This window comes from Mauremys reevesii, linkage group 25 (genome assembly GCF_016161935.1).
Source record: "Mauremys reevesii isolate NIE-2019 linkage group 25, ASM1616193v1, whole genome shotgun sequence".
NCBI lineage: Eukaryota > Metazoa > Chordata > Testudines > Geoemydidae > Mauremys > Mauremys reevesii.
In genome coordinates, this window is record NC_052647.1 from 1,120,022 (window position 1) to 1,145,424 (window position 25,403).

A 25,403-nucleotide genomic window follows, 5' to 3' on the forward strand; every position below is an offset into this window, starting at 1 on the left:
CTGGGGATAGGGCTGGGGACACTGTGTAGCAGGAAGGTTTATTGGGGGCTGGGGGGCTGGCTGACCCCCTGAGCTCTGTACTGTCCCGCTGAGTCCCCGCTGCAGGCACATCCGCAGTGCAGCCCCAGCTGCAAGGAGGCTGTGTCCGTTTCCTGCTGTGTGGCCTTGTGCCCTGGGCCTGGTGCCATGGTGTCATGGATCCTCAGGTCCAGTGCTCTTGTACCGCCCTGGAACGATCCCTGGGAGGCACCCTTCAGTGTATCAGCCCCATTAGGGTCACACTCTGTCACTGGGGTGAGCCCCTTGGCTTCACCACCTCCTGGGTCTGAACTTCGGAGCCTCACACCATGAGCTCCCTGCAGCTGGATTGGGCATGGAGGGAGACTTACACACCCAAAGGGAGCAAGGCACCCCCAACTTTCTTAATCTGGAGTGACTCAGCCAGCAGTGTGAATGCAGGAGGGTTTAGTAGAGGTCTGGAACACAGTGTAGAAAGTCCTTAGTTAACACAGAGAACAGAAAGTTACCGCAAAGTCCAGCTGGGTCAGACCAGAGCCAGAGCCCTCTCCAACCCCTCTTTAGTTACAGGCCAGGAGCTTCTGCCCCTCCAGCAACCCACACTTAACACCACTGCCTGACCCCTCCTCAGGCCTTTTGTCCTTGTTCGCAAGCAAATAGTGTCACCTGGCCTCCTCCCAGCCCTTTGTACTCCAGCTGGCTTCCTGCAGAGGGGTCTGCTGTCAAATGTCTGGGGCAATTGGAATGGTCATTGCCTTCTCATCCCAGGCCTCAGATAGCCACACCCGGATCTTCCCCCACTTAGTTAACCATGCACACGTAGGGGAAACTGAGGCACACACAATCATCCAAAATATTATGAAAAATTCCCACTCTGTCACACATGGGGACTGATGCATGGTGCCCTCCATGGAGCCTGCCTAATTGCCTGTGACCCCACCTCCTTGGCTCTGTCCATCATCGTTGATATTCTCCTCGGGGCTGGGACGAGCCGTTTCCAGCCACGGGCCCCCTGGAAACCACCTGCATCTGCTCTATTATCCACATCGTGCGGTCAGGCATCTTGGTCTCATGGTCCGGTTTCCGCTGGCTGGGGCTCTCTCTGGCCCAGCACTCACATCCATGGAGCTCCTGGGCCTGATGAGGGTGTCACCAGGACCCTCTGCCGGCCGGCTGAGAGAAACAACCAGGGAACGGGACTTGGTGCCTTTCTGCCTGGGGCTGCCTGGTACCCAGGCACTTCGTTCTCCAGCCCACTGTGCTGCTGTCACCCACCGCCCCACTCTGCCCTGGGAAACACCTGCCTCAGGACGAGTCCCAGGGCAGGGCAGCCACCAGCGTGAGCAGATCCCAATGCAGGGACCAACAGTCACTGGGGGAACGGGAGGGACCTGGTGCATCTAGGTTCCTGGTGCCTAGGAAGGGGGTGGACTTCCTGCCCCCACCCCCACTCTGCCCCAGTCCTTGCCCTGTCCCTTGGCCTGCTCTAGCCCTTTCTCTGCCTCTGGCCCCACCCTGGCCTTACCCCAGTCCTTGCTCTGCCCCCAGCCCTGCCCCTGCCCCAATCCTTGCCCCTGCCCCAGTCCTTGCAGTGCCCTACGCCTGCCCCAGGCATTGTCCTGCCCCTTGCCCTGCCCCAGTCCTTGCAGTGCCCTATTCCGGCCCCAGTTCTTGCACTGCCCCACCCCACCCCTGCTGACCCATCTCACTGGGACAGTTCAGCAGCAGCACTGACGTTGGATTCTCTAGGATGTCGAGGCCAATACCATGCGCCTGAAGGAACACGGGAAGGTGGTGTTAGTGCTGGAGAAAAACCTGCAGGGGAGCAGCTCCAGCAACCAGTCACCGTCCGCGGGGAGCAGTAGGTAAAGCGGCTTCTACCCCTGCGGCCAAAACCTTGCCAGGCCTGGGACCAGCAGCACCCCAGGGCCCAGGCGGCACTGAGACAGACTGGGTTGTTCCCAGGGAGACCTCACTGCAACCCCAGGCTGCCCCCTGCAGCTCCCACCCTCACCCCATCGCCTCCCTCTGATGGGGTCCAGCTGTCTGATGCAGCAGGGTGGGGAGCTGTTGCTTCTGCTCCCCTTGGCCTCCCAGAATCCATTGTGGGAGGCAGCTGCAACATTTCAAAGGAGCCGTGGTGCTTGTTGCAAAGGATGCTGGGACACATCTGAGCTGTGGGCCCCAGCTGCCAGATTGGGTGTGTGTGTGGGGCAGGTAGAGGCATCTCTGTAGTTGGCCACCTGGTGGCTCTGCTGAGCCTGTGTGGGCTGTGGCTCAGCCACAAGTCTAGGGGATGAGGCTTATGACCCTGTGGGAGTCTGACATGCCTGGGTGTGCTCTGTCCTCCAGGTACTCGGTGATGGCTGGGACCCCTGACAAGATCTTGGAGCATTTGTTGGAAGCCATGAGGCTGGATGCAACGTTCTCAGACCCCCTGGGTATGTGTGGGTTTGCTGGGCTGGGCTCGCCACATGCCCAGACATGCATCCCCAGATACACCCTCCCACAGATACGTGTGCACAGACACACACAGATACACGCGTTCCCAGATACACAGGCGCAGACATGCCCGTGCACAGAGATACACACATGCACAGACATGTGCATTGATACACATGTACACAGATACACACTCATGGACACACATGTGCACATGCAGAGCTTCTCTGCGCTGGGACATGGTGCCAGGCTCCTCCAGCACTAAAGGGAAGTGCTGCGCTCAGGCAGTTCATAGAGCAGAGACTGTCTTACATCCTCCACACAATGCCCATAGTTAGGGCCTTACCAAATTCATGGTCCAGTTTGGTATATTTCATGATCATAGTATTTTAAAAATATTGAATTTCATGGTTTCAAGATATTTAAATCTTAAATGGCAGTGTTGTGACAAAGCATGACTATGTATTTAAAACCACAAACATATAAAGCCCTTAAGTCACCATTTCTCAAACTGGGGGTCCCGACCCAAAAGAGAGTTGCAAGGCTATTGCCATCCTTCCTCCTGCGCTGCCTTCAGAACTGGGCAGCTGGAGAGCGGCTGCTGCTGGCTAGGCACACAGCTCTGAAGGCAGCGCCGCCATCAACAGCAGCACAGAAGTAAGGGTGGCAATACCATACCAGGCCACCCTCACTTCTGTGCTGCTGCTGGCGGTGGCGCTGCCTTCAGAGCTGGGCAGCCGGAGAGCGGCAGCTGCTCTCTAGCCATCCAGCTCTGAAGGCAACGCAGGGGGCTGGGATGACTGGGGGCATGGTGGGAGCGCAGGGGGCTGGGATGGTTGTGGGCTTGTAGGACATGGGGGCTGGGATGGTTTGAGGGAGCTGGGATGGTTGGGGGATGGGAGTACAGGGGGCTGAGGTGGTTTGGGGGCAGGGGACTGGGATGATGGGAGTCTGCTGGGCTCAGAGCCCCCTGCCCTGGGATTGCTGCTGGGCTCAGAACCAGTGGGTCCTGCCTGGGGCGAGGACCCTTTAACGTGTGCTGGGCTGGTGTTTTTCAGATACCTTGGTTGGGGATTTCCTGCTGACCTACAATGTGTTCATGCCGACCACCCAGCTCTGCAGAGCTCTGCTGCACCAATATCCTGTTAGGGCTGCAAGGACCAGCGCCTCGCGGGGCAGCCAGGGACGGGGTGGGTCACGAGGATTTCCTCCTGACCACGAAAGACAGAGAAACAGAGAGAATCTGTGAGGAGCTCGCCAGAGAGCCACTGGGGGGTCTGTAGCTCTGCAGCCTGTGTGTTCTGTCTGAAGAGACAGGCCCATTCTCAGGGCCCACTGGCCCAGTGGTGCCGCCCCATCCACACTCACTCCTGGCTCATTTTGCTGGTCTCCAGGGCTGCTCAGAGGATTCAGGGGGCCTGGGGCAGGGCCGGGTCTTCGGCGGCGGATCCCTCTTGGAGGGAAGGACCCGCCACCGGATTGCCACCAAAGAATGAAGCAGCGGCGGTAGAGCAGCCTAAGTGCCGCCGATCGCAGCTTTTTTTCTTTTCTTTTTTCCGCCACTTGAGGCTCTTGTACTTACCAGGTGGCACCCGCTGCTGGAAACCCGGAGTAGCTTGCAGGGCCTCTGTGGGGCCCGGGGCAAATTACCCCACTTGCCCCTGCCTCTGGGAGACCCTGCTGGTCTCAGTCTAAGGCTATGTCTGCACTGCCAAGGGGTGTGAATAAACCACCCCCTTGAGTGACGTAAGTTACACCAACCTAGGTGCTGGTGTGGACAGGCTGTGTAGGTGGGGTGTAGCTGCCGCCACTCGTTGGGGTGTAGTGATGAAGTCGATGGGAGAAATCTCTCCCATCTGCATAGAGCAGGTTACACCGGCTCTGAGCTCTCTTGCGTGGCCATAGTCTGCGTCCCTCTGGCTCAAAGCACCTGCTGCCTGGGGCCAGTCTGCACCGAGCTGCACACTGCACAGGGGCCATATGCAGAGAGCAAAGGCATCCCAGCCGCCGAGCTACAGACTAGACAGAGCTGCTTGCACTTTGGTGTGTGTGTGTGTGTGCGCGCGCGTGTGTGTGTGTGTGTGCATGTGTCTGGAATGTGGAATGGGGTGACTGTCAGCAAAAGGGCAGTGCTGTTAGAGCCAGCAATGTGGGCGTCCTGGTCCCCCCTCCGCCCATGCCGTGGGTCCGATCACCTCCTGCCATGCACACTTCCCACATGCCTGTACTGTGGGGCTGATCGCTTCTGCTGTTCTCTGGGGCCCCTCTGCAGTGGGGCCGCTTGCCCCGGGCATGCCCTGCAGACTTGCTGCCTGACCCCATTACTGCTCCCAGCACACACTGACCTAGAGGCTTCCTTGACTGGCCCCCACTTTCCATGCGGAGCCGTCCGAGGGCTCGGAGCAGGAGAAGGCTGTCTACTCCCTCAGCAAGCGGCAGAAGATCCTGAGGCTGGTCAGCCAGTGGGTGCTGCTCTATGGGCCCCTGCTGCAGGCCGACCACTGTGCCATAAACCTTCTGCAGGTACTGGGGGGAGGGAGCAGGGGAGGAGCTAAGCAGCACATGGGTGGGGGAGTGTGGCAAGCAGCGGGCTCAAGGGGGCTGACATCCAAGGGAATAACCTCGGAGGTGCTGAGCTCTGTCCCCTGCCACCTGTGGCCACTGTTCCTTGCACGTCCCTTGCCAGTGGGGATGCAGCCCATGAGGACGTGATTCCAGAGCCTTTGTCCTGCAGAACCTCTCGGATTTTGTGAGCCGGGATCCCCGCCTGTGCAACCTGCTCCGGGACCCGACACAGGATCGTCGGAGGAACAGAACGTGAGTCAGCGCCCCGCCCCACCTCCTTACATCCGACCCCCCTGAGGCCCCATCCGTGCCTAGATGGATATCTCTCACGGCAGCTCTGCCGTAACCGGAGCCATGCCTGTGCCTCACACGGGCCTGAGTCCCAGCGATGTGGCCTTGGCCACGCTGGAGAGGCTGTGGTGTAACCCGTGCGGCAGTGAGTGGGGCGCTGGACTCCTGGGTCCTAGGGTGGATGTGCAGGTGTGTGGGGTTAGAGTGGGGGTGGGGAGTCAAGAGGTCTGCCTTCTACCCCAGCCCCGCTGCTAACTCGCGTGGCTGGGCAGGCCTCTCTGTGCCTCAGAGGGAATGGACTTGGCAGGCTAAGGGCTCTGGGACGTGACAGGAGGACACGCTCTGTGGAGGAGGAGACTAGTCAGTAGCATTCGGACCCTCTCCCCATCCAGGTATCTGGGCTCCCAGCTGAGAAGGAGGGGGTTAAACACACAGGAAGCTCTGGGGCTCAGTGCTCTGGTGGAGGAGCTCCAAGCTGAACTCCCCAAGTGAACTCACAGCTGCCGGCTCTGCTCCGGGCGACGTGGTGCCCCCTGGGGGCTGTGACTGCAGGGAGCTGATTCACACCTGGGAGGGGCCGGCTCTAGGGCTCTCACCCCTGTGTGTTTCTCCTCTTTGCAGACTGGAGAACGGTGGCGGAAGCGCATCTCCACAGCTCAAGGTACCGACAGCCCAGCAGCGCCGCGGGGCACCTGCTGCCCCTCTCCAAAGGGCTTGATGGGTGGGCAGGGAGCCAAGGAAACGCCCCGAAGGGGAGTGGCCCTGACACAGGCTGAGGGCAATTGTGTGGGGCTTTGAGGGCTTGGCTCACCTGAGCTGCCCTGTGGGTCTCCATGGAAGTGCTGTGCCCTTGGGCTGTGAGCACGGCAGATACCAGTGTCTGCCATTCAGCACCCCATGCGGACGCTTCTCCATTCCCCCATCCCAGGTTCGGAGCACGGGGAACTGGATCGCCAGCCTGGAGGATGCCACGCTGAATAACAGCTGTGCCATCGGAGCCCAGGACAAAGGTAGCAGCTCTGCGGCCGCCCGTCACACACATGGGTGTGCACACACCACACAAAGAGACTGCTTCTGTGCCCTCACCCACACACATGCACAGCACACTCACACCCACACAGACTGCTTCCACCTCCCCCCTCTCACACACACACACACACACACACACACACAAACTGCTTCCACCACTTCACACACACACACACACACAAGACTGCATCTGCCTCCCCCACTGCTTTCACCCCCCCACACCCAGACTGCTTCTGCCCCTTCTCTCTCTCTCTCTCTCTCTCACACACACACACACACACACACACACACACTTACACACACACACACACACACACACACACACACACAGATTGCTTCCACCCTTCACACACACACAGCCTTCACGCTTTCATCCCCCCACCACACACATACAGAGTCACACACACACACACACACACTGCTTTCACCCCCTCACACACACACCACACACAAAGACTCCTCTCTCACACACACATACACACACACTGGTTCCACCCCCTCACACCCGCACACACAGATGGCTTCTGCCCTCTCTTTCTCTCTCACACACACAACACACAGAGACTGCTTCTGTCCCCTCTCACACACACAAAACACACACAGATTTCTTCCGCCTCCTCACCACACCATATACCAGTCTGCTTCTGCCCCCTCACACACAACGTACACACACAGATTGCTTCTGCCCCCCCCAGACTGTTTCTGCCCCTTCACAGATGCACACACACACCTAGGGTCCTAGAGCTACAGGTAAACTCCTGTGACTTCTTAGGCATCCGCAGAGGCAACATCTCCCCTGTAGGTGTGTGAGGTGTAGCCCCTCCCCTTAGAAACAGTCACCTTGTAGGTATGTGGGGTGTTGCGCTTCTGTGATGCGTTCTCAAGGGTGCCACCAGAACTAGGGTACTGCTGAGACCTCTGTCTTGCCAACCTGGGCTCCCTCTCACACTGTGATTATGTGACAAGCTGCAAACCCCTCCAGGTCCTGCACTCACACAAACATTCACAGGCAGGGACACATCCAGCTGAGTTACATGAACCAACAATAGAGAGGCTCTGGTAAATTCCCCCAGCTCCCCAGCCTAGAACCCCAGAACTGTACCATTTTGCCCTGCTCAGAAGCCTGACCAGTGTAAGTGTATTACCCAGTCTGTCCCTCCCTCAATGTGGAGAGGACGTGCACCAGTCCTTGCTCCTGAGCACATTTCCCTTTACACTTCAAACAACACACTGTTTTAGGTAAAAAATATAAAACAGATTTATTAACTACAGATAGATTTTAAGTGATTATAAGTAGTAAGCGTACAGATCAAAGTTAGTTACCTAAGAAACAAAATAAATTCGCAATCTGAGTTCTATTAACTAGACAGGATTTGAATCAAGCAATGTTTCACCCTGACAGAAAATACAAGCAGGTCACAGGTCTTCCATACACGGGCAAGAAATCCCTTCAGCCTGGAACCACCTCCTCAGTTCAGTCTTTTTCTTCAGACCTGTTTCCAGTTGTTGAGTTGTGGGGGGAGTGAGGACAAGTGATGTGATGTCACTTCCCCCGTTTATAGGTTCCTCCAGCTTGCTGGAAAGATCTTTTGCTATGATGTGAGTCTAAAAGTGTCTACTGTTTACCTGCCCCCTTTGAGAAGGCTTCATTGAACACAGCTAATGGTAATGTGGATTCAGGGGTGGCTCCAGGCCCCAGCACGCCAAGCACGTGCCGGTCACTGGGAGGGCGGCAGGCGGCTCCGGTGAGTCCGCAGGTCCCGAGGCTTCGGTGGAGCATCTGCAGGCGTGCCTGCGGGAGGTCCACCAGAGCCACGGGACCAGCGGACCCTCCGCAGGCACGTCTGCGGGAGGTCCTCCGGAGCCGCGGGACCGGCGACCAGCAGAGCGCCCCCCGCGGCGTGCCGCCGTGCTTGGGGCAGCGAAATGGCTAGAGCCGCCCCTGTGTGGATTCTAGGGTTGCCAACTTTCTAATTTCAGAAAACTGAACCCCCTTGCCCTGCCCCCTTTCCCCCGGCCCTGCCCCCCCTTCTCTGTTGCTCGCTCTCCCCCACCCTTGCTTACTTTCACCGGGCTGGGGCAGAAGGTTGGGATGTGGGGTGTGGGTGCTCTGGCTGGGGGTGCGGGCTCTGGGTGGAGCCGGGGATGAGGGGTTCAGGGTGCAGGAGGAAGCTCCAGGAGTGTGGGAGGGAGGTGTGGACTCTGGGAAGGAGTTCAGGTGCAGGAGGGATGCGGGGTGCAGGCTCCGGGAGGGAGTTTGGGTGTGTGAGGGGCCTCTGAGCTGGGGCAGGGAGTTGGGGCACAGGAGGGGGGTCAGGGTGCAGGCTTTGGGCGGCTCTGGCTGGGGCGGTTTGCGGGGGCTCCAGGAGGAGCTGATGTCAGGCAGCCCCTTAAATAGCAGCTGCACCAGCGGTGCCCTGGCATTTCCCAGGCCTCAGAGGCTGCTCTGTCTGCCATGAATCCTGGACACGTGTCGCGGGGAGGACAAAAGTTTTTCCTGTTCTCTGGAATGCGGACGCCTGGCAACTCTAGAGGATTCCCTTTACTGAGCCATCAACACTGTCTGGCTTCTCCATTGTTGTACCTGAAAGGCTGCTTGTGGGAGTTCCCAGACTCACTACGTATTTCAATAACACACACATAGCAAAACATCATAACTGCGTATACAACGATACCACAGACAATCAACAGGACATTAATGCTTAACAGATCAAGACTTTTAATATAGTACCTCAGAAGGCAGACGTTTTACAAAACACATCATAATTATATCACCACGGTAGACATGGGGGTGCCGGGGTGTTGCTTTGGGGTAGTGTTACACCTCCCCTTAGACGCAGTCACCCTGGGAGGTGGGAGGTGTAGCCCCTCCCCTTAGACGCAGTCACCCTGGGAGGTGGGAGGTGTAGCCCCTCCCCTTAGATGCAGTCACCCTGGGAGGTGGGAGGTGTAGCCCCTCCTCTTAGACACAGTCACCCTGGGAGGTGTGTGGGGTGCAGACTCCCTGACACGGTGGCCCCCACACCCTAGAAGCAGGGCCCTGCTCAGAGCCCATAGGGACTTGCAGTCAGGGCTTGTGCCCTGGGCCCCAGTCTGCCTCCCACGGAGTTCACAGCTCAAACCTGCCCCCAAATGGGGCTCCTTGCCCGAGGATCCTGGGTCACCTCTGCCCTCGGCTGGCTGGGTCCTGGCCAGGGGGATCTCACTAACGTGCCCCGTGCCTTCCGCAGTGCCCTATGACATCTACAGAGCTGACCACTCCTGCCTCACCGTGGTGCTGCCAGTGAACGCCTCTGTGCGCCACGTGCTCCAGTCCCTCGCCTGCCAGGAGGGCACGCACGGCGAGTGCATGTTGGTCAAGGTCAACTCAGCAGGGGGTGAGTGAGTGGCGTGGTGCTGGCGGGAGCTGGGAAGTGCGTTCTCCCCCCTCCCTCCACCAGCTGCACTGGGGCAGCACATCCTCCCCCGACCTCCCCTGCCAGCTGCACTGGGGCAGCATATCGTCCCCCTCCCCCACCAGCTGCAGTGGGGCAGCATGTCCTCCCTTCACCTCTCCCCCACCAGCTGCATTTGGGCAGCACATCCTCTCCCCATGTCCCCCCACCAGCTGCACTGGGGCAGCACATCATAGAATCATAGATTATCATGGTTGGAAGGGACCTCAAGAGGTCATCTAGTCCAACCCCCTGCTCAAAGCAGGACCAATCCCCAACTAAATCATCCCAGCCAGGGCTATGTCAAGCCGGGCCTTAAAAGCCTCTAAGGAAGGAGATTCTCCCACCTCCCTAGGTAACCCATTCCAGTGCTTCACCACCCTCCTAGTGAAAAAGTTTTTCCTAATATCCAACCTAGACCTCCCTCACTGCAACTTGAGACCATTACTCCTTGTTCTGTCATCTGGTACCACTGAGAACAGCTGAGCTCCATCCTCTTTGGAACCCCCTTCAGGTAGTTGAAAGCAGCTATCAAATCCCCCCTCATTCTTCTGCAGACTAAACAATCCCAGTTCCCTCAGCCTCTCCTCATAAGTCATGTGCTCCAGCCCCCTAATCATTTTTGTTGCCCTTTGCTGGACTCTCTCCAATCTATCCACATCCTTCTTGTAGTGTGGGGCCCAAAACTGGACACAGTACTCCAGATGAGGCCTCACCAGTGCTGAATAGAGGGGAATGATTCAGACATCATGTCCTCCCCCAACATTGTCGCCCTCCCTCCGCCAGCTGCACATCTTCCCCCTATCTCCCCCCTCCAGCTGCACTGGGGCAGCATGTCCTTCCCCCTCCCCCGCACCAGCTGCTGCACTAGGACAGCACATCCTCCCCCCCACCTCCCGCTTCCAGCTGCGCAGGGGCAGCACATCCTCCCTCCTCTCCCCGCCAGCTGCACTAGGACAGCACATCCTCCCTCCACTTCCCCCTGCCAGCTGCACTGGGGTAGCATGTCCTCCCCTCCTCCCTCCAGCTGCACTGGGGAAGCACGTCCTCCCCCAAGCTCCCCTACCCGCTGCACTCGGGCAGCATGTACTCACCCCTCCCCGCCCGCTGCACTAGGGCAGCACATCCACCCCTCACCTCCCCCCCCCACCTGCTCTGGGGCAGCATGTCCTTGCCCCGTCAGGGTGTCCCTGAAGCAGTTGGAGTGAAGAGGGGGCAGTAATGGGGCTGGGAGAGTGGGATGCATTCACTTTAGGCAGTGTCTGGGTCTACCAAGCATCTGGAGGCCTGTTCACCTGCCCAACCCCTTTTCTGCAGCAGTGACACCTGGCCCCTCTCCCCATGCTGCATCTGCCCCTCTCCACTACCCCACAGGCGGTGAGGATTTCCCTGGGGCTCGCCCTGCCCATACTGACCCAGAGGGGGTGACGCTTTTCTAGTGGCAGCAGCTGCTCCTGCTCCCGCCTGGCCCAGGCACCACACTGCATCTCAGGGGACAGAGCTGGGCTGGGACTCAGGCTGCATGGCTGATCCATGTCCTGCAGAGACCTCCCAATCCTACCCCCCCCCCCCGAGCCTGTCCCCTCTCGAGCTGCAGCCAGTGGGGTCCCTGGTGCACTGTCATTGTGTGGCACCGCCTGCCGCAGCCCGGTGCCGGCTCTACGGGTGTGGGGGGTTGGCATGCCCTCCTCACCGGCCTGTGAATTCACTTGGGGACAAGGGGGATGCCGGAGGGACCAGGCTTGCCCAGGCTTGGATGGCCAGCAGTGGGTCCTTCACTTGCTCCAGATCTTCGCGGCACTGAAGGACCCGCCGCTGAAGCGCGCTGTGAAGAGCGCCGCCAGGTGAGTAAAAATTAAAAAGGTGCCTCTAGCCAGGAAGAGATTCTCACTTGGTGGCATTGGTCTAAAGCCGGCCCTGTGGATGGCCCCATGTCTCCCCTGCGCCCCATGGCAGTGAGGCTGGCCGCCCCCGTCCGGGAACATGCCGATCCCTGCTGGCTGGTGTGCATGCAAACACCACCACCTGGTGGCCACTGCGGGAGTAGCTCTCCAACAGGCTCACTCTCTCTCTGACAGATAAAGTGGGGCTGCAGATGGACACCATCGGCGTGTACACATCCCTGGGCCTGAACGAGAGACTCTTTGTTGTGAATGTCCAGGAGCTGCACACCCTGGTGAGGGCTGGGCGGGGGGAGCAGGGTTCTAGGCTGGGGGCCAGGCGAGCCTTGTGCCCCTCTCTTTGCCAAGGGCTGGAGACTCCATCCCATGAGCTCTGGTCCAGCACACACACCACCTGGGGGCTGCTGCCCGTTATCAGAGACACTCAGAGCTGGGAACTGGTTGTTACAGGGCGTGGAGACCCCAGGCCCAGCACTGCAGCACACGGGCCCTGGGCAGCGGTGCCTCTGCCCCAGGGACTGCCCAGCTGCAGAAGCCGCATCTCAATCTGGTGTAGATGGCTTGGGGTCTGGCCTCTGTGGCTGGTCTGCCTGGCTGCCTGGGCATTCACAGCCAGCTAAGATCTACCGGCTCCCCGCTGAGCTGGGCAGGGCTCTGGCCCAGAGCTGCCTGGCTCACCCACAGGCCATGCAGAGCACGCAGGGCTAATGAGACGGGGGCGTGTGACGTTCTCGCTCCCCCTCTATCCAGACCCCTCATCCCGAGCAGCTGGGGCCCACCGTTGGCTCCTCAGAGACCCTGGACCTCATCAGCTCCAAGGACTTGGCCAATCAGCTGACGGATTATGACTGGAATCTCTTCAGCAGTGTCCACCAGGTAATGGGCAGTGTCTGGAGCAGTAAGCCTGGGGTCGGAGCAGAGGGGCTGTGGGCCAGGGGCTGGGCTGGCTCTCAGGAGATGCGGGTCCAGTCCCAGTCCTGAGCTCTGGCCCTTGTGTTTTGAAGGTGGAGCTGATCTATTACATTTTTGGGCAGCAGACGTTTCCCAGCGCAACCACGGCGAACCTGGAGCGCGTCATGCGGCGCTTCAACGAGCTGCAGTACTGGATCGCCACCGAGCTCTGCCTCTGTGTGGAGCCGGGCAGGCGGGCCCAGCTGCTCAGGAAGTTCATTAAGCTGGCTGCACAGTGAGTGACTTGCAGGCAGGGAACTCGTCCCTCCAGGAGTCCCAGCTGCACCCAAGCCACCCCACTCCATGGAGGCAGCCTGGCGCTGGGCCCTGCTCTGCTAGCTGTGTCATCCAGGCCCAGTGCTGGCCCCCAGCCCCCGAGTAACTGTATCTTCCATTTCAGCCTCAAGGAGCAGAAGAACCTGAATTCCTTCTTCGCGGTGATGTTTGGTCTGAGCAACACGGCTGTCAGTCGCCTCGCCAAGACCTGGGAGGTACAGACCAAGGCACAGGCCCTGCTGCTCCAGGTCAGATCCAGCCTGGGAAACTTCCCCCAGGGGACTAACTCCAGTGGTAAATCAGCATCTCCCTGCTGGGCCCTGACAGGCAGAGGAGGACCCTGTCCCAGGAAAGAGGCCATTTGCCGTGTCCAGCTCGCCAGGCCGTTGGACTGAGACGTCCACCCAAGCCCTAGGACGTGGGAAATGATAGCATGGCCCTCAGCTCCTAACAGCCTAGGCAGAGTTCACCTCCTGCTGGGCGATGGGCCGAACCAGAGCCCCAGGCTCAATTAATGCGAGTGTCCTGGCCAAAATCCAACTGCTGCTCACCCTGCTCAACTCCCTCCCATTGAGATACAGGCTCCTTCTTCACTCCCTTCCCTGTGCCCTGTGTTCCACCCCAAAGGTGGCTGCAGCTCAGTGCTGGCTGAAACAATCCTTGTGTCTAGTTTCTGGGCTGGGGCCTGCCTTCTTCACACCCGGAACTCCCACAGGAATGGAGGCAGTTCTGGGTGCCCAGGGCCTGGCTGTGGAGGGGCAGTCGGGGGGTCAGCCTCCATGCAGCCCCCAGCATGGCAGAGGCTCTGAGAACACGTGCTGTTGTGATTTATGATGAGGGAGGAGACGTGGCACCTGTGTGAGGAGCAGGAGAGGGTCCCGGTGGTGGAGGATCCACCTGGGGTTCGGGGGACGCTCTCACCTGCTCTGTCTCACACACAGAGGCTGCCGCACAAAACCAGGAAGCTGCACTCGGCGCTGGAGCGTATGCTGGTAAGTTTGGCTCCCTTTGCCAGCACCTTCACCTCCGCACCTGTTCTTGCAGATGGTGGAGACACCCCTAGGCAGGTTCCCATAGCCCAGCCCACCCAGCTGTGGGAGCTAAGCCATGCGGGGCTGGGGCAGTGCCTGGGGGAGGGGTCCTTTGGGGGCAGGAAGTGGTGCAGGTGATGCAGGGAGGGGAATCCCCCCCCCCCCCGGGGCCGTCCTTAGCCATAGGCAGAACAGGCAGCCGCCTAGGGCACCACTAGATCTGGGGGCACCATTCTGCTGGGAGCAGTGGAGCATGTAAGAGCAGGGATGCTGGGTCCTAGAGAGAGCCGAATGCAGCACAGTCTGAGGGAGGGGATTGGCTGCTGGGGTCTCTGGGAAGGGGTGGGGGAAGGAACTCATCTGTGAGTGTGACTCTTTCCCCTGGTGTGAGGTGAGGCAGGCTCAGCAGCTCTGGCAGTATCCTTTGTTGTCCCCCATAACATCCATTCTTCTCCCCCATGCCCCACGGAGCACTCCACCTTTCTCTCTCCCCCCTCCCCTCCCTGGCTGCCTGCTGAGGAATGAAAGTACTATTGGGTTATCCGGGAGAGGGGGCGGGTGGAAGCCCGCCCCATGCTAACGGATCCCCCCCCCAGCCTAAGGGGAGGATCCACAGGGCCACGGAAACCCACTAAGTGCGGGGGACAACTAATAAAAGAACAGGGACAGGAGTGAGGTCAAAGGGCCATAAGGAGGGAGCCTGATGGGGACACCGAGCAGAGAACCCTGGACAGCGCCCACTGCTCCTCGAAGGCATCAAGGGAGCCAGCGGACGCCGCCCAGAGGAACTCCGCCCGGAGACGTGAGCGGACGAGGGACCGGAAACAAGCCCCACAGTCGCAGGAGTCTCCGTCGGCCAACCTCCTCTCCCTGGTCGCGTGGATGGCCTTTTTAGCCAGGGCGAGGAGGAGGTTGACCAGGAGGTCCCGCGACTTTGTGGGGCAGTAACTCACTTCCTTGGCAGGCAGCCAGGATTGGAATGGAAGCACAGGACTGGGCTGGGGATAGCCAGATAGCATGTGCAAAAAATCAGGACAGGGGGTCGGGGTAGAGTGGGCAGATGTCCCACTTTTATAGGGACAGTCCCAATTTTGGGGTCTTTTTCTTATATAGGCTCCTGGTGCCTATATGAGACAAAGCCCCAAATATCGGGACTGGACCTATAAAATCAGGACATCTGGATCTGGTCACTCTAGCTGGGGAGCGCATCTCTCCCCCGGGCGGAGCTGCACAGGGCAGGATGAGCTGCTGTGGCTCCATGGGTGCCCCGTCCCTGAGATCAGATGCTGTGCTAACTTCACCATGGTCCGTTGGGCTGGCAGTGGTGCCCATTGGCGTGTGATCGGACCTGAGGGTTTGCTGCTGCTGTTGCCACTCTGTACCCAAGAGGTGGATTTTGGGGTCCTGCAGTTTTCCACCTATCTCCTCCTCTACTGCAGCTGTTGGACCAGCAGGCTAGGGGGTGAGCCAAGCATGAAAGCAGTACTGTGTTGCCATTTAGATTGTCATTTAACAAATTTGTTTTCCAAAAATGTTTGCTAACAATCCTGAATTCAATTTCAATTTTTTTTAAATCAATATCTTAGCCAAAAACAGAAAATTAAGTTGTTGACAATTATTTATGACAAATTTGGTATGGGGAAGGGAGTGGGCCAGTTTTCATCAGAGAAACAATGTTGACTGACTTTCCTATAGCCCTGTTACTGCTAAATGGAGCCCTCCAATAACTGTAATATGCTCATCTCCTCGCTAGTGTATAGAGCAGTGGTTCCCAAACTTTAACAGCCCGCGAACCCCTGTCACTAAATTGTGAAATGTCATGAACCCCCTCCTAAAAATGAATATTTTCAGGGATTTAAGTTTAAATGTCCTCAGTGTGATGGATGCCCCAACTGCCTGCACCGCTCTTCCTGGGGCTCAGGCTGGGGTTCGGGCTGCCGGCTCCCCCGCTGACAGGGGCTGCCAGCCCCAGCTGCCCAGCCCCACTCTTCTTGTTACTCAGACTGCCAGCCCCGCACAGAGCACTGGGGTTCAGGCTGCTGGCTCCCTTGCTGACTGCCGGGACTCGGGCTGTCAGCCCCAACTGCCCGGCCCCGCTCTTCCTGGGGCTCGGGGTGTCTGCCCTGCAACTGGGTCCCACCTTCTGTCTCCAATGCCCGGGGTCCTCTGGCCACCATTACTGAATTTTTTCTGGCGAACTCCCTGTAACGTTCTGCAAGCCCCCAGGGGTTCACGAACCCCAGTTTGGGAACCACTGGTATAGAGCAGGGGTTGGCAACCTACAGCACACATGCCAAAGGTGGCATGCCAGCTGATTTTTGATGCTCTGGGGTTCCGGCTGCTGCCCCATTGCCAGTCGGGGTCCCGGCCGCTGGCCCCACTCAGCACTCGCTGCTGGCTTGGGGACCCCCAAGGAACCCCAGGCTGGCAGTGGGCTAAGCAGGCTGGTGGCTGAGACCCCAGCTGAGCCACTCAACCCACTGTCGGCCTGGGGTTCCATTCACTTAGCTGGCAGCAGGCTGAGCGGGACTAAATTCAATGAAATAGGAAAACAAGAGCAACTAATGACAAAGTGCAAGAACCTAGAGAGCCTCCTGAAGCACGGTGATAGTTTTGATTTAAATGGACTTGAACTGTATGAAGAATTGAGTACACTGTCATCAATGTTGCCACATGCAAAATCAATGATGGACATTGTACAGTTTATTCATACCAGCAAACTTGTTGATATATATATCCCCTAATGTGTACATTGCCACTCATATTCTACTGACAATTCCTGTAACAGTAGCATCAGGAGAACAGAGTTTCTCAAAACTAAAGCTCATTAAAAACTACCTCTGCTCTACAATGAGTCAGGAACGCTTGACTGGTCTTGCTATTCTTGCAATCGAACAAGACATCACTTTGTCTTTGTCATACGGTGACATTACTGATTTTGCAGCCAAAAAAGCCAGAAAGATTGCTTTTAATTTGAAACAAATCCTTGTTTCAATACCTCTTCATATAAATTTCCAATAAAATGTTGACAAATTTAAAAAATTACATTATTTGCATCATTCTGTCAAATCAGAATTTTTTCTATAGTGCTGCTTCTTTAGTGCTAGTCCATCAGCATTACAGTGTGCTTAATTAAGTTAAACTGGTTTTAATAACATGCATGTGGCAAGTTTTCCAATACTGTAAGCTTATGTTTGTGTTGCTCAGAGCAAGTCAGGCACAGGAGCACCAGCTTAATAATCCCGCCTAGGGCACCATAAATCTTAAGGATGGCCCTGACCCCCCCTTTCCGTGCTGCATGCAGCCCCCATGCAGTGCTAGAGGGCTCCATCTCAGGCCCTTGCTCCATGGTGTCAGAGCACTGCAGGAGGAGCTGAGCTAAGCCCCCTGGTCACGAATGATCCCAGGTACACTGGGTGTGAGCCGGGGTGCTGGCCCCAGCGTCATCTGGGTGAGGACTTTCTGCCTCCCTAAATCCCCCGTGGCATCAATTGGCTGCAGCGGCCCCCTGCCCTTTCAGCCCAGAGCTACAGCTAAATAGCTGCTGTGCTCCACCCCAGCGGTGGTGAGGTGACCTTCCGGCAGCGGGGCTCCCTCAGGCTGAGAAGGGCTGCACTGGCCTGGTGAGTCATGGGCCGCTTGTGGCTGGGGGAGCTGAGCTCTGGCCTGCTGGGGGCCTAGCCTGCAGCCATGGCCTCACGAAGGCACCACTTGGGGGCCAGGAAATGGCTCCTGCTTTGAAATCCCTTTCTCCTTCCAGGACCCCTCCTGGAATCACAGAGTCTACAGACTGGCCATCGCCAAACTGACCCCGCCCATCATCCCCTTCGTGCCCCTCCTTCTCAAAGGTACAGGAACAGCTCAGGGATTTCAGCCTGGGAGGGCGAAGGAGCTGAAATTGAGAGGGCCGGGCAGTAACTCTGTTTCCAGAAGTGACCCCCTCCCACAGTGGGTTTGCAGGGACCGGGTCCCCTTCCTCCCAGAGAGAGCAGGCAGGGGGGCACTACTGGGTCCAGGCACATGCCCTGGAGAAGCTCAGGAGACTCCTCACTTGGCAGGGCAGTATGGCTACTGAAGGGGACAGTGTTGCACTGCCTCACAGTGACACAGAGCCCGTCCGGCGGGACCGGGGCTCCATCCTGTGGGGTTGGGGGACTGGGTCTCCATCCTGTGGGGTTGGGGGACCAGGGCTCCATCTCATAGGTCAGGGGGACTGGGGCTCCATGCCACAGGGCGGGGGGACTGAGGAATTCAATCGTATGCAATTGGCTTCAGCCCCCCAAGCTCCTGATCTCTTTGGCCATGGGGCCAAGCCTCCAGCGGACACTGGGTTTGGCTGCTGTCGGGCTGCTCCTTGGGGGTGTGGGAGGTGGGGGAGTCCTTGCGGGAGCCCTGCCGGACGGAGCAGCATGGGAAGGATGGGCCAAGCACGGGTTCAGTGGCAGCAGCGTCCCCGCCGCAGAGAACCCCCATCTCTGTTGATGGTCTGAGGCGTTAGCTGGTGCCTGTGGAAGGAGCCACAGGGGCTGGGCACTGACTTTGAGGCTTCCCCTTGCAGACATGACCTTCATCCACGAGGGCAACCGCACGCTGGCAGAGAACCTCATCAACTTTGAGAAGATGGTGAGCCAGGCAGAACCTGTCACCCCTCCCGGCCGGCCCCACTCCCCCGGCGGCTGGGGGCTCTGGCGAAGTGAAGTGCTGCACACACACTAATGCATTTGGGGCTCCCGCAGCAGGCGGCTCATGCTCGTGAGCCCCGTTTTTCCAGGGAGGAAGCTGAGGGACAGTGAGAACCCAGGTGTTCTGGCTCCTGGCCTCGTGCTCTGACAGGCCTGTCTGGAAGAGGGGCTTCAGCTGACAACAGTGCCGAGAGTGCCTGTGCGCAGGGGCCAGACGGGGCTGGCTGGGACCCACTCCCAGCCCAGGGGCTCCTCCGCCCCACGGCAGCTCCTCAGCAGGGTGTGGCTGGCCCCACCTGCCCGTCCTGCAACGCTGCCCCAACCAAGCAGAGGGGATGCCCCGCCATGGTGCCCCATCCCTGGGCCCATGGGGTTGTGGCTGCTGGGCACATTTTGCCCCTGTTCCCCATGGCCCTTTGCTGGGGTTGCCTGGCTGAGGGACAGGCCCTTGGCAGAGGGCATGTGCTGGACGAGGCAGCTGTGCCCCACACCCCTCGCAGGAACTTGGCTTCCGAAGTCGTGGGAGGGGGAAGAGCGTTAGCTGGCCTGGGAGGGAGAGGGTGTGCGCGCCGGGCCACACTCCCTGGCCAGTGAGTAACCCTGTGCCTTGCCTGCAGCGAATGATGGCCAAGGCCGTACGTATCATCCACCACTGCCAGAGCCACACGTACGGTGAGTGCGCGCCAGGGCCTGTGGGCAGGGCCAGCACCCAGCCCTGGGGAAGCATCACACAGGCAGTGAGTCGGGGCATGGGGGCCATGGCAGGTCGCGCCTCCTGTGGGTCGAGTTCTGGCTCCCGTGGGAGCAGGCACTTTGCCACCCACCCCCAGCACTGGGGTCTGCCCTGCAGGGTTACAGCCAGGGTGGGGGTCCTACCAAAACAGCCCAGTAGGCACTGCCGGTAGAGTGGGATTTAGGAGGAGAAAGTACTGGGGCATGTAAGGGGGTAGGTGGGGCACCGTATAGGGAAGATGGGGGGCATCGCAGTAGGAGGGCAGAGGGTGTTGGGGGACAAGGAGGGGAGTGCTCAGAGCTGTTAGGCACCTTGCCACCACCTGCCCTAGTATTGGAAGCCAGGTCTGTGCCTGCCGGGCTCAGCTCCCTGGTTCAACCAGCCACGGGCAGCACAAGCATGACCCCTTTGGCCCACACAGGCTCCACTGCCCCCTGCAGGTTAGTGACAGACACGCTCCAGCCCCCCGGCCCTCTGAGTCCATGGGACACTCCCAGAACTGCCCTCCAGCTTACCCGTTTCACCCCGGGGGCGTCACTCGACAGCTCACAGCACTGAGATTGCTTGTCGTACAAACAAGTCAGAGTTAATTTAACGAAGATCAGAGAAGGGTGTGGAATTAATGGAAACAAAGGGCTACATATAAAATAACTCAAACGGCATTCTCCTGCCTCCTGCTCACCCAAAGTTTAACAGGGATCATCCCTTCATAGGACACGCATGCTGGTAGCTTGCCCCTGGGGGACCTCTGCGCCCCCAGATATTGTTCCAACCATCCATTTTCTTCACTTGTAAACAGGGTACCCCCCTCTCTGCTGCTTGTGTTTCTGGGCTAGACTCTCCCCTGGAGACTTTGCAAGCACTTGATTAGCATTTTGCTTGGACTGGAAGTAGGTGTCCATTGTGAAGTGTACAGTGCTCACTTTACATACAGCCAGACAGGCGTCTCCTGCCTGGCAGAAACATACCATCTTCTGGTGCCCAGCCCCAGCTCACAGACCTGAAGAGCATAATATGCCGTACAGACGCGTAGGACCTGTACATCCATTCTGCACTGATTGCAATGATCAGTGTGACACAGGCTTTCAGTAGGGCCTCCCATGACACCCTCTGCAGAGATCAGACCGGGGAGCTCTGTAACCCTCTGCAGCCCTGTGCCCTCTGCCAGTTGGGTCACAGACGTGTAGGAAATGCATTGGGGCAGGAGGGCAGAGGTTGGGGAGGGGGGGTGTCGGGGAGCAGGGGACCCATGTAGGCAGGAGAGCAGAGGTTGGGGGAGGGGAGTGTAGGGGAGCAGGGGGCTCATGGGGGCAGGAAGCACGTGCTGTGAGTGCCTAACGTTGTGTTCTGTTCTCCCCTCCTAGCTCCCATCTCCCCACTGCGGTGTCGTGCCCCCCAGCTGCTGGAGGACCCCCAGGCCCTGCGGATCTCCACCTGTACGGAGCCCCACCTTCCTTACCCCTCGCGGGGGCAGCCTGCTGGGAGGGATGAGTAGGAGCACGGGGGAGGGGTGCTGCCCCTTCCCCATTCATGGCCTGTCATACAGCTCCACTATCCGGTCCAGCTGTACCAGGGGCCTTGTGTGGGCAGGCCGTGTCCCCTGGCTGTTCCTCAGTGGGGCTCCCTCCTCACACCTGTGCTAACGAGAGCACGTCAGGCCCAGGGAATGAGTGTAAGCAGAGGCCCACCCACAGCAGTTGGGGGGAGATTCCAGGGTGCTCCTGCCTCTGGCCATAGCTGGGGGACCTGGCCAGCCCCTGAGCTGGGCTGGTTGCATTCATCCCCTCCAGCCAGGGTTCCCCCGTTCTCCATTCACGTTAGTCCCCCACCCCGACCCCATTGTCCCTGCACTAATGACCCTGGGATCTTCCTGCAGCATCACTCAAAGGCCGGCTTCCCTGTGCCAGCGGGAGCTGTGTCTGCCACTGCAGACCGTGGCATGGCACCCTTGTGCTGAGTCGTGGCACCATCGCACTCATTCGCGGCGCTCCCGTGGCAGGGGGAGAGCAGTGCCCCCAATCACAGCTGGAAGCTCCCCCTTCAGCACCTGCTCCCAGGGCGCCTGCCCTCCTGCTCAGGGAATGACCCCTCTCTGCTCACCCAGGAGCAGCCCCACTCGACACTGGCTCACTCGCAGATCCCAGGGTGAAAGGGTTGGAGTAAAGGAGGATGCCAGTCCTGCCTGGTGGGCATGAGCCAGATGCCTCCAGGGCAGCTTGGGGGACATAGCCCGAGGCTCCCTCCCCTCCTGTTCTGAGGGCCCAGCCCCTGTGCACGTAGTGCCCTGTCTGCTTGACTGCGATTCCGCTGGCTTCTTGACTGCAGCCCAGCTCCCCACTTACCCACCTGACACTGGCCCAAGAGGGACAGGAGCAGCTGCTGGAACCTGGCAGTCATTCAGCCTCCCAGTCCCCTCCTGCACTCGCTCCTCTCCTTGCTGGGTTCGGAGGGGTTACGCATGGGCCAGGTAGTCAGGTGCTGCTTCTGCCACTGACTCGCCCTGGGACCTTGGGACTGTCCTGGCACCAGTCTGTCAGGTGGGACTCAAACACAGGATCTCCTGGCTCCCAGTCCTGTGCACGTTCTTGCCTAGAGGTACAGAGGCTGCACCGCCCCTGCCTTTCCCACTGGTCACTTGTGGGAATGCGCCTGCAGACCTGGCTTTGAGTTCCCTCTTTGCACAGCCCAACAGAGCCAGGCATGAGCTGCGCTGCCAGCTGTCCCTGCTCTTACCGCTCCTTACCCAGCACTGGGCTAACACTGCAGCCCTAGGGCTAGTGTCAGGGCATGGGGCAGTGAGGAAATAGCTGCCTGTGCTGAGCTGTGGGCTTTAGCCAAGAATGTCCCACCCCATCCCCTGCTCTGATCTGGGGCTGTTTCCTTGCAGGCTCTGAGCAGTCCCTGAGCGGGCGGAGTCCTGCCTCCACCCGGGCCTACCTCCAGCACCTGAAAGTAATCGACAACCAGAAGGAACTGTCACGGCTTTCCCGGGACCTTGAGTCCTGATGCTTGGGACCAGGGGCGGAACAGGATGGGCCAGCCTAGAACCTCCACGGGGAGCGCTCCTCAGCCCACCAGCACATTGCCCCTGCCTGGCTGCCACGGGGCAGTTGTGCTGCCCTCCACCTCCTGTGAGAGGGCTGGCCATGCGTTCCGACTGTCCCCACTGCAGAGGGACCCCACTGCAGCCCATCTGCCAGACCGCCTGCCCAGCCAGGACCGGGCTGCACCATTCCTCTCAGACTTGGAGCCAGCTGGCTAGAGCCTGGAGCAGTAACGGGCCAGCCCCAATGATGCTATGAAGAGAGACAGGGAGGGGCAGGGCCGGGGGAAGAAGGGCAGGACGCTCTGGCTTTACCCACTGCCGTCAATAGAAGTATTTTTTGTACACAGGGATGTTTTCCTTCCTGGTTCTGCAGCAGCATCTCCAGCATGGAGCTTCCAGCAAGGGGGGAGGAGGGAATGCAGCTTCCCTGCTCAAGAACTTCCCGCACCCCCAGCACCATTGCGGAAGGGGACGGCCCCCAGGCACATGAGAGCCTGGGCCCTAGCTACAGCGCCCACTGCCGGACCTGTCTGGGCGAAGCTGGGGCAGGTTAAATTGTGCCAGCCAGAGTACCAGAGCCTGCCTGCAGACAAGGCAGTGGGCACTCCAGCCCCAGCTAAACTGGAGGAGGTAGAATACCTTCAGGCCCAGGCTTCCCTGGCCTAGCTTAGCCCATGCTGGAGAGCGACCAGCCTGGCTCTAAATGCTCGTGTAGACATGGTGTGTGCCGGCAGCACGGTTACCAGGCCCTGCCCGGCTGTGCCCACTAGTGACTAGCAAGTGGTGGCTTCAGAAGAGGGCCCTTTGGAAGCAGGAGCCGGAGAGCCTGTGCTGCATGCTCCACATGGGGTGGCGGCTGGTGCTCCACTGCCAAGATGGATTGAAACTTCATTCGAGTTCCAAGAGCAGGGAATAAAAATCCCCCTCCCGAGCCGCTGCAGAGAGAAGAGGCAGGATTTCTGGGCACACAGCTCTCGCCAGCCAGGATGGGCCCCAGGCATGGTGCTCCAGCCCAGCAGTGTGGCTCAGTGGGGCACAGGGGTGCAAGGTTCTGGGGGCCCAGTGCTGAGGGGGCTGGCCAAGGGCACCTGTGTGAGCTGCCTGGGGGTCAAGGCCTCAGCCAAATGTTCAGTCACCTCCTTAAGTTAGTACCTGACAGGAGGCTCAGTCTAAGGCTCCAGGAGGTCTGGACAGAGCAGCCAATGCTCCAGAGAGCAGGAGTGGAAAGAGGAACCCAACGGCACCAAAATCTCCATGACGCAAGTTGAATGCCTCCCTCTCCCCCAGGGGTCCCTGGGCATGTGCTGACACCACTCCCTCCCAACACAGCCTGTGCTGGGGGCAGCATATAGGAGGAATGACATCCTGCTGGGTAGCTGGACTCTGCAGCCAAGCACGCTCTGGGGCAGAGACACCAGGAGGTATCCCGTGCACCTGCTGTGGGGGGAACGGTTCTTGGCTTGTAACTCCTGCCTCAGCTCTGTTGCCCTGCAGCTCCTGGTACATGGCAGCAGGCTGCCTACAGATAACATGGTCCTCAGTGGCTGTGTGAGGTCAAGGCTCCCAGCTGGGAGCAAGGCCCTGGGCTGCCTAGCTCAGCAGCCTGAAGGCTCGGGGAGAGCCTGTCTCTGCATGACCTAGTCCTCCCCTGGGTCCTGGCCAGTTGGCTGGGACTTAGGCATTGCCAGAGGGGAGGTTTGTCCTTCAGCTCTGCTGGTGATGGGAGCAGGGTGGAGTTAAGGCCCAGGCATCCTGCAGCAAGCAGGACCTGAGCTCGGCCACAGAGCGAGAATGGGGCAGCAGCTGCCGGGAGGCTCTTACGGGTGAGCAGAGCTGGGCTCAGGGCAGCAGCAGGCTGGGAGCACGAGGAGTCACTCTGACCTGGGCACTCACTAAAGGCAGTGCTGTTGGCACCTGACCCCCTAGCCTGCTGGTGACAGTTCAAGGGGGGTGCAAGGGGCTGCCCATTTAAAAATATTTATTAAAAACCAGCCAGGCTGCACCACCTGGTGGCCTGTGCTAGCCAGGTGCTGCCACAAGATTCAGGGACCCCACGAATAGCTACGGAGGCAGCGCTGGGCTGCAGGGGAGAGTGCAGGAAGGGCACCATGCTGGGTGAGCTGGGACAATGATGTGTTTCACAGACACTTCCACCCTCCAGCCTGGTGAAAGACAACCCCCCTTTCCCCACCCAGAGCAAGTGACACCTGAGCTCAGTCTCCAGGCAGAGGTGTGAACCTCCCTGAGCTGATCCCAATGAGCGGCCTCTCTTCGAACTTCTGCCACAGGCTCCTCGTGTTTGCACGGTGTCCTAGGGTCAGCCCCAGCGCTGCCGTGGCACAGGAGACCATCTCAGCGGCTGCAGCTGCACCGTGTCTCCCCAGACCATCCTCAGGCAGTGCTGGCCTTGCCAGCTGTCCCCGAGCACACACTCAGCCTGCTCCATCTAAGCCTCTGGGACCTCCTGGGGTGCAGCCACCTTTGGGGAGCCAGTGCTCTTGCGACTCTTCCCCAGGGGTAGTGTGATTCCCTCAAGCCCAGAATCCATCTTAGGTGGCTCATGGCACATGGTCTCCTGCTCCTCTTCAGGCCAGGATCCCCCACAGGTGGACTCACTTCTCAGGGAGATAAACCAGAGCAGGCTGGCCGCATAGGGGAGAGGCATCGGGGACTAGATAGCTGGTGTCCACGCTCAGCCCAGGACAAGTGCCCAGCACAGGGACCGACCCACCCTGCGCACTGGGACTGGGCAGCTCTGCCACTGGGAGCTGCCTACAAGGTGGTGTCAAGATGTTGGTCATGGGGGATGAGCTCCAGGACAGCAGTATGCTCCCAACGTCCATCCCAGTAAAGTGCCTCGGCTGCATGAGCAGCACAGGGCCCCTTGAGTGGCTTGGCAGGATGGGGACCCCAAAGTGTGCGAGTCCGCAGGAACCAGCCAACCCTCCACGTCCACACTGCTCCTCCAGGAGGATCAGAGCTTGCCATGTGGAAGGAACTGAGC

At 59.2% G+C, this 25,403-nt stretch overlaps 1 protein-coding gene across 4 annotated transcripts in view; it reads left to right on the top strand.

Annotated features, from left to right (window-relative positions):
- RAPGEF3 (Rap guanine nucleotide exchange factor 3) overlaps positions 1 to 25,016 on the top strand; it is a 72,781-nt gene extending 47,765 nt beyond the window's left edge. For 3 of the 4 annotated variants that reach the window (XM_039514500.1, XM_039514504.1, XM_039514502.1), the window contains 18 exons: positions 1,768 to 1,883; positions 2,371 to 2,459; positions 3,519 to 3,597; positions 4,833 to 4,983; positions 5,195 to 5,277; positions 5,938 to 5,977; positions 6,245 to 6,326; positions 9,576 to 9,722; positions 11,858 to 11,955; positions 12,431 to 12,556; positions 12,685 to 12,866; positions 13,032 to 13,122; positions 13,849 to 13,899; positions 17,699 to 17,786; positions 18,497 to 18,561; positions 19,238 to 19,292; positions 20,718 to 20,789; positions 22,241 to 25,016. In XM_039514500.1, the coding sequence (XP_039370434.1) occupies positions 1,768 to 1,883; positions 2,371 to 2,459; positions 3,519 to 3,597; positions 4,833 to 4,983; positions 5,195 to 5,277; positions 5,938 to 5,977; positions 6,245 to 6,326; positions 9,576 to 9,722; positions 11,858 to 11,955; positions 12,431 to 12,556; positions 12,685 to 12,866; positions 13,032 to 13,122; positions 13,849 to 13,899; positions 17,699 to 17,786; positions 18,497 to 18,561; positions 19,238 to 19,292; positions 20,718 to 20,789; positions 22,241 to 22,359 (1,734 nt within the window). In that variant the 3' untranslated portion in view covers positions 22,360 to 25,016. The remainder of the gene's footprint in view (positions 1 to 1,767; positions 1,884 to 2,370; positions 2,460 to 3,518; positions 3,598 to 4,832; positions 4,984 to 5,194; positions 5,278 to 5,937; positions 5,978 to 6,244; positions 6,327 to 9,575; positions 9,723 to 11,857; positions 11,956 to 12,430; positions 12,557 to 12,684; positions 12,867 to 13,031; positions 13,123 to 13,848; positions 13,900 to 17,698; positions 17,787 to 18,496; positions 18,562 to 19,237; positions 19,293 to 20,717; positions 20,790 to 22,240) is intronic. The other variant, XM_039514501.1, reaches the window with a different exon arrangement.
- Positions 25,017 to 25,403: the final 387 nt, after the last annotated feature.